The following is an 8,701-nucleotide window of genomic DNA, read 5'->3' on the forward strand; positions in this document are numbered from 1 at the left end:
TATTGTGTAAATCTGTGTCCACTAATCCCCTGTTAATCTTCACAGAAGTACCTTATGCGGTCCAGAGACAGTGGACATACTCACCTCAATGACATTAAAGCCTAATGATCCCAATTAACAAGCAATACAGCTTAATCCTATGTAGCACAGAAACTTAATCTGATTAAATCAAGAGAGTAGCTGGAGAGTTCAATTGGCTCAAGAGTAGCCAAAGGATAGGCTGAATCCAGCCTGACCCTATGAGGAAGTATACATCACTGTGACATTTGTAACCCATTTATGCAATAGAAGAAGCTTGTGCTGTGTCAGTTGGGGCCAGTGTTGGCCCCTAGTGTTTAGTTAGTCTATGACCAGGCAGTCGGGTTGGAGCAGGGGACAAAGTTGTTTGCGTATCCACCGTAGATGCTTGAACTGTGCTGGAAAGGACAATGTAAAACAGTATATCCATGTGTAAGATGGTCCTCAGATCCAGTAGTGTTGTAGTTCTGGTGCCTATGTAACAGTATAACTTTATTCCGTCCCCTCGTCCCGACCCGGGCGCGAACCAGGGATCCTCTGCACACATCAACAACAGTCACCCACGAAGCATCGTTACCCATCGCTCCACAAAAGCCGCGGCCTCTGCAGAGCAAGGGGAACCACTACTTCAAGGTCTCAAAGCGAGTGACGTCACCGATTGAAACGCTATTAGCGCGCACCACCGCTAACTAGCTAGCCATTTCACATCAGTTACACCTACCTGCCAAGGCCTTGATGCGGGAGCGTTCAAACAGCCTGGCCGAGCTGTTTTCGTTGTCCCACTCGTCAGCATCCCAGCGGTTGTTGACAATGTCGCTGCTGTACTGCTGCTGCTGCTGCTGCTGCTGCTGCTGCTGCTGCTGCTGGATCTCCATGTGGTCGTAATCGGCGGCTACAGATGTCATCCTGACCCTTCAACTGTCACACTGCCACACATCGGCCACTTCTCCTGAAGCCCTGTGGACACAGAGGAGGTGATGTGTTTAGGGAAATGATCAGGCGTATGATGATTTTACATAATCAACCAAGGGTGTGTTAAATCAAGCAAATGTGCATTGCTATTCCAACTACATCCTAACATTAGTCTTTAATCTCAAGCCCTAATCTTCAATGATTATATTGTACTGGTTATAGAGATTCTGACCAATTCTGTTGTCGTGTCACTGTCCAAATTAGAAGTAAGTTGTCTCCCCCTAATGTCTCAAACAGCTTGTGTGAATTTGTAAAGCTTGTTTACAGTACCACCTCCTGGTGATAAAATGTAACTACTCCAATACATAGAAGAAAGCTGAATTCTCATCTGTTGGCAATGGCAGCAACTGTGAGGCTCCATTACATGCTGACTGCACTGGCCACACGCGTGTCCGCATGCACCATCGCGTGTCCTCATGCACCATTGCGTGCATGTTGATTTTGTCCATCCACACCAGGCCCCCAGTGTCCGGTCTGGGGCGTGAAGTCACAAACTCTGTTGGTCGTCTACTGCGTAGCAACCTAGTGGTGCCAAAAGCCATGGTCTATCCCAAAAAGCCTATGTAAATTCGATTACCAGAGTGACCAAAAATAATAATAATTGAAGGCTGTTTTGGACTATAAAATTAGTTTATTATGATCAAGTACGATCCCCATGGTCAATTATTTTAAAGTTAGCTACAAATCGAGACATTTAATTAAACAGTGATGCATTCTAACCACTTAGTGGATTTGGCTGTTTCAGCCACACCCGTCGCTGACAGGTGTATAAAATCAAGCACACAGCCATGCAATCTCCATAGACAAACATTGACAGTAGTATGGCCTTACTGAAGAGCTGAGGGACTTTCAATCTGGCATAGTCATAGGATGCCAGCTTTCCAACAAGTCAGTTCGTAACATTTCTGCCCTGCTAGAGCTGCCCCGGTGAACTGTAAGTGCTGTTATTGTGAAGTGAAAACATTTAGGATCAACAACGGCTCAGCCACGAATTGGTAGGCCACAAAAGCTCACAGAATGGGACTGCTGAGTGCTGAATCGCATAGTGCGTAAATATCATCTGTCCTCGGTTGCAACACTCACTACCGAGTTCCAAACTGCTTCTGGAAGCAATGTCAGCACAATAACTGTTCGTCGGGAGCTTCATGAAATGGGTTTCCATGGCTGAACAGCCGCACACAAACCTAAGATCACCATGTGCAAAGCCAAGCATCGGCTGGAGTAGTGTAAAGCTTGCCACCATTGGACTCTGGAGCAGTGGAAACTGGAGTGATGAATCACGCCTCACCATCTGGCAGTCTGACGAACTAATCTGGGTTTTGCAGATGCCAGGAGTACGCTACATGACCCATTGAATAGTGCCAACTGTAAAGTTTGGTGGAGGAGGAATAATGGTCTGGGGCTGTTTTTCATGGTTCCGGCTAAGCCCCTTAGTTCCAGTGAAGAGAAATCTTAACAATACAGCATACAATTACATTCTAGACGATTCTGTGCTTCCAACTTTGGGGCAACAGTTTGGGGAAAGCCCTTTCCTGTTTCAGCATGACAATGCCCCTGTGCACGAAGCAAGGTCCATGCAGAAATGGTTTGTCCAGATCGGTGTAGAAGAACTTGACTGGCCTGCACAGAGCCCTGACCTCAACCCCATCAAACACCTTTGGGATGAATTGGAGCGCCAACTGCGAGCCAAGCCTAATCGCCCAAAATCAGTGCCCAACCTCAATAATGCTCCTGTGGCTGAATGGAAACAAGTCCCCGCAGCAATGTTCCAACATCTAGTGAAAAGCCTTCCCAGAAGAGAGGAGGCAGTTATAGCAGCAAAGGGGGGACCAACTCCATAATAATGCCCATGATTTAGGTATGAGATGTTCGACAAGCAGGTGTCCACATACTTTTGGCAAAGCGTGTGCATGCAACGTGGCTCATTAAACTCAAGTTGGCTTTCAGAGCACCTATAAAACAAAGTTAGACAAAAGAGTTTAACACAATCTGGCCAACAACACTATTGTAGGACACAGCACACACAGCATTTTCTAAACTATGCTGGTAAACATGAAATATGCCTCAGCAACATTTCATACAGATAAAATCAGAGTATGACTGTAAAAAAAAATCATGTTTGAAGGGATACCTTGCTACAGTCCAATGAAAAGTCCCACTGCACCACAAAAAAATACAAATCTTGCAAATAGTATACACCACATCTAAAGTATACACCACATCTAGTACCCAGTACCCACCACCATTTTTAGTACGTTCCACCCAAAAACATGCTCATTACAGCCTTAGCAGCCTGTCTTGTTCTCCCTCTGCTAGCCCCTGTGTTCTGCTGCAGTCAGACAGTCATTGGCCAGACTAAGTGAATCAACTCAGCTCATTTCAATGGGACAGGCCAGTGTTTGCCTGATGAACTCAGCAAATCGTCGAGAGGAGAAGTCTATCTGAACACCAACAGTCAGCAAACATTGGACAATGGTGCTCTGGCTAGTGTAGACTGTCTGAGGGCCAACAGAGCCGCAATCATAGAGAAACACACACACACACACACACACACACACACACACACACACACACACACACACACACACACACCACACACACACCAACCCCACCCACCACACACACACACACACACACACACACACACACACACACACACACACACACACACACACACACACACACACACACACACACACACACACACACACACACACGTCTGAAAGTGTGTCAGGACATGGACTTAGGAGGGGAGGAGACTGCATGGTGGCGACCAGCAGTGGCAATGGGAGAGATTAACACGAAGACTCAGAGACAGCACAGCAGAATGGTATCTAGTGGTGAAAGCAGCACACCGTAAATGATGTGCTGAATACCAACAGCACCTGTCTGCAGTACTTAACCAGACCACCTGGGGAATCAACCACTATCGATGGTTGAGAGCTATCGAACCATGACCGGGATCACTGGTGTGGGATAAGGGCTATGGATTTTACAAATCATTCTTCCATACATGAGCAATGGTTGACTCCACATTTGCTAGATTGCATGAGAGCGTCTGCAGTATGTAATGGGTTTGGCTCAGGGGTAGTATGTCTGGATACTCAAATTCTAAACCTGCTTCACCAAAGGGCTCAGCCCCAGCAACGCATCATCCTCACACCCCCACCGACATCCTCCCACCTGTCACTCTGATGATGCAGGGAGATGTTGTGTTCACCCACTGTGTGCTGGGTAAGACAGAGAGATGGAGAGAGAAGAGAGAGGGTTGGTCTGCTGTGACTGTAGGCTATAAAGGGCCGGGATAAGATACAGAATCTAGATGCTGATGTGTGTGTGTGTGTGTGTGTGTGTGTGTGTGTGTGTGTGTGTGTGTGTGTGTGTGTGTGTGTGTGTGTGTGTGTGTGCGCGCGCGCGCACACATAAGGCAGTAGATGGATAACAGGTCGAAAAGATATATTTTTAGCCTGTGTGGTAGAGGAAGGTGAGCACCTCACAAGAGACAGAAAGAGGGAGGAGAGGAGGAGAGGATAAAGGGAAGGCGAGAATCCATTAAATACCTATCTATGGACGACCTTCAACAAATTGTACCTCGGCTTGTATCCATCCATCATCCTATTACAGACTACAAATATCACCCATCTTACAGGCCTACAGAGGATGTATTCATTGTCCATGACAGTGCACTGAACACAGACACAAAACATACAGACATTGATGGTACTGACACTGACATGCAGAGATGACGTCATACACCAAAAAACAAACATTCACAAACAAACAGTAGAGAAACATTCCATCCTTTAAATCATGGCTAATCCATACCAACTGCTGACTCATTTCACTTTCAAAGCCTCTCTTCTTGAGGAGGGTAATTTCATCATTCTCTCCTACCCTAAGAGCGACACACATTGTGCCTTCCCTGAGCACAGGCTCAACACGAGCACATCAGGGGTCAAATAAACTGATCTGCAGACTGGTACATCGATGTATAAATACAAATAAATTTAAAAAAGAGGTCAATGTTGGGTCAGTATGAGCCTAGAAAGCAGGATGCTGGCATGGAGATGATTGCATCATCAGAATATGCTTAGCATTTTTCATTGTTTACATTGAACCCAATGCTACTTAAGAACAGGGTAAAAAAGGGCCCACTTTCTCAATATTTTTCTTAAAGCTGCATGTGTGGCCAAACACAGGTCAGCAATACTTTACAATAACTTATTGCCATTTAGTTACAGCTGTATTGGATCCACTCCGGCTCTCGTTTTAATTTTGTGCTGCCTTTCTCTAAATTATTCATTTGATTTCTCCTTCACCCTTTCACGTTTTCTCTTTTGATCCAGCGCCATTTCTCTCTCCAGTCTCCTACATAGAAACATTTCAGTGACTGTATTGAAAAGGGCCTTTATCAAGATCGAACTAAAGATCTCCATGGAAACCAAACAGACAAAAGCCTTTGTTGCAAACTGAAAATGGCACAGTGTTCCATCTCGGCCTACTCCATAAGGCTGCCAAGCATAACACAAAGGCAGGTCCAAAACAATCTTATTTGACAATTTACTTGATCAAGAGATAGGAAAAGAAAAACATTGATTGTTCACATAGGAATTGAAAACCAATGAAGGGTTAAAAACAAACATTTTCCAGTCAAAGGGTTTTGTGAAACAGTAGACAATTTGTAGTTTTATACTATACACTAGACTAGGGCACTTATATTAACTTAGTTTGCTATTCATTTGTAAATATATCATCGTCACAGCCTGACCCTCTGAAAACAGGGATCGGATCTACAGTGCCTTCGGAAAGTATTCAGACCCATTATGCAATTTATTTATTTTTTTACCTCAATATACACACAATACCCCATAATGACAAAACGAAAACAGGTTTTCAGTAAATTTCGCAAATTAAAAAAAAATGTGCATAAGTATTCAGCCCCTTTGCCATGAGACTCGAAATTGAGCTCAGGTACATCCTGTTTCCATTGATCATCCTTTCTCCAATTTGATTGGAGTCCACCTGTGGTAAACTCAATTGATTGGACATGATTTGGAATGGCACACAACTGTCTATATAAAGTCCCACAGTTGACAGTGCATGTCAACTGCAAAACCAAGCCATGAGGTCAAAGGAATTGTCCGCAGAGCTCCGAGACAGGTTTGTGTCGAGGCACAGATCTAGGGAAGTGTAACACAACATTCCTGCAGCATTGAAGGCCCCCAAGAACACAGTGGCCTCAATCATTCTTAAATGGAAGATGTTTGGAACCACCAAGACTCTTCCTAGAGCTGGCCGCCTAGCCAAACTGAGCAATCGGAGGAGAAGGGCCTTGGTCAGGGAGGTGACCAAGAACCCGATGGTCACTCTGTCAGAGCTCCAGAGTTCCTCTGTGGAGATGGAAGAACCTTCCAGAAAGAGAACCATCTCTGTAGCACTCCACCAATCACGCCTTTATGGCAGTGGCCAGACGGAAGCAACTCCTCAGTAAAAGGCACATGACAGCCAGCTGGGAGTTTGCCAAAAGGCACCTAAAGACTCTCAGACCATGAGAAACAAGATACTCTGGTCTGATGAAACCAAGATTGAACTCTTTGGCCTCAATGCCAATCGTCACGTCTGGAGGAAACCTGGCACCATCCCTACTGTGAAGCATGGTGGCAGCATCATGCTGTGGGGATGTTTTTCAGCAGCAGGGACTGGGAGACTAGTCAGGATCGAGGCAAAGATGAACAGAGCAAAGTACAGACAGATCCTTCATGAAAACCTGCTCCAGAGTGCTCGGGACCTCAGACTGGGGGCAAAGGTTCACCTTCCAACAGGACAACGACCCTAAGCACACAGCCAAGACAATGCAGGAGTGGCTTTGGGACAAGCCTCTGAATTTCCTTGAGTGGCCCAACAAGAGCCCAGACTCCCCATTCAGCACTGTATACTTTGAAGAGACACTGGTTGCAGTTTCCGGAATTTCTCCAGTTTCCTTCTATGTCAAACCCAATAGCAGGCTCAGAAAGCTCTCTCACTGCAACCTCTCTGACATCATCCACACTAACCAGGTTTCCATTCAACCATTTCATGCAGATGAATTACCTAACGCATCAAAAAAGTCACGACCAGGCTGATGGACACAGGAAATGCTGGTACATATTTCTAAATGCCGACAGACATTGTTTGTTCGACATGGAGTGATCTTTTAGTGTCTCTAAAATTAATTAGGTGGCGGTGGAAATGGCGGAGAAAAACATTGCTAATAACCATCCTATTTTAGTCAATTTGTACTCACGCGATGATATGTTGTGTAGTTCTCCCACTACGTCTCGGGAAAGCATGCAGTTTATTAGGCTACAGATGAAATCAATTATTAACTTCACAGGGTGGTGAAAGTGCACACACACAAAGGAGTTTGACGCTCCTTTCCAATAAATATTGAGGGTCTTATTCTGGTGACATGATGATCGATGATTGGCTGCCATTTGACAAATAAAAATAATCTCGCTCTTATCCATAATAATCTCATCATGTAGGTAGACTACCTGCACTGTATCTGCCAGCTGTTGGCTAGAGCACACGTGCCAAGACCAGAGTGGTCACATTTGTGACAAAACCATCACTAGAGTTGAAAATGCGATGGAAACCCATTTAACTTTGTATGTGCACTACGTCATCACGCACAAACTTTTATCTGCAATACATTTGCAGTATCTTTTTGATACTGTCGTAAAGCAAACTAAAAAGCAGCATTCCCCAAGTGAGGATGGCTTTCACTTCAGCAGTAATAAATTCATGAACTTCTTTGAGGAAAAGATCATGATCATTAGAAAGCAAATTACGGACTCCTCATTAAATCTGCGTATTGCTCCAAAGCTCAGCTGTCCTGAGTCTGCACAACTCTGCCAGGACCTAGGATCAAGGGAGACACTTAAGTGTTTTAGTACTATATCTCTTGACACAATGATGAAAATAATCATGGCCTCTAAACCTTCAAGCTGCATACTGGACCCTATTCCAACTAAACTACTTAAAGAGCTGCTTCATGTGCTTGGCCCTCCTATATTGAACATAATAAACGGCTCTCTATCCACCGGATGTGTACCAACCTCACTAAAAGTGGCAGTAATAAAGCCTCTCTTGAAAAAGCCAAACCATGACCCAGAAAATTAAAAAAACTATCGGCCTATATCGAATCTTCCATTCCTCTCAAACATTTTTGAAAAAGCTGTTGCGCAGCAACTCACTGCCTTCCTGAAGACAAACAATGTATACAAAATGCTTCAATCTGGTTTTAGACCCCATCATAGCACTGAAAACTGCACTTGTGAAGGTGGTAAATTACCTTTTAATGGCGTCAGCCGAGGCTCTGCATCTGTCCTCGTGCTACTAGACCTTAGTGCTGCCTTTAAAACCATCGATCACCACATTCTTTTGGAGAGATTGGAAACCCAAATTGGTCTACACGGACAAGTTCTGGCCTGGTTTAGATCTTATCTGTCAGAAAGATATCAGTTTGTCTCTGTGAATGGTTTGTCCTCTGACAAATCAACTGTACATTTCTGTGTTCCTCAAGGTTCCGTTTTAGGACCACTATTGTTTTCACTATATATTTTACCTCTTGGGGATGTCATTCGAAAACATAATGTTAACTTTCACTGCTATGCACTGCTTATGCAGAATGACACACAGCTGTACATTTCAATGAAACATGGTGAAGCCG

At 44.5% G+C, this 8,701-nt stretch overlaps 1 protein-coding gene across 1 annotated transcript in view; it reads right to left on the bottom strand.

Moving 5' to 3' along the window:
* LOC111978290 (spectrin beta chain, non-erythrocytic 1) overlaps positions 1 to 8,701 on the bottom strand; it is a 125,490-nt gene that overhangs the window by 89,488 nt on the left and 27,301 nt on the right. The window contains exon 2 of the mRNA XM_024008268.2: positions 740 to 975. Coding sequence (XP_023864036.1) covers positions 740 to 923 — 184 coding nt within the window. The 5' untranslated portion in view covers positions 924 to 975. The remainder of the gene's footprint in view (positions 1 to 739; positions 976 to 8,701) is intronic.

Source organism: Salvelinus sp. IW2-2015, linkage group LG18 (genome assembly GCF_002910315.2).
Source record: "Salvelinus sp. IW2-2015 linkage group LG18, ASM291031v2, whole genome shotgun sequence".
Classification (NCBI taxonomy): Eukaryota; Metazoa; Chordata; class Actinopteri; order Salmoniformes; family Salmonidae; genus Salvelinus; species Salvelinus sp. IW2-2015.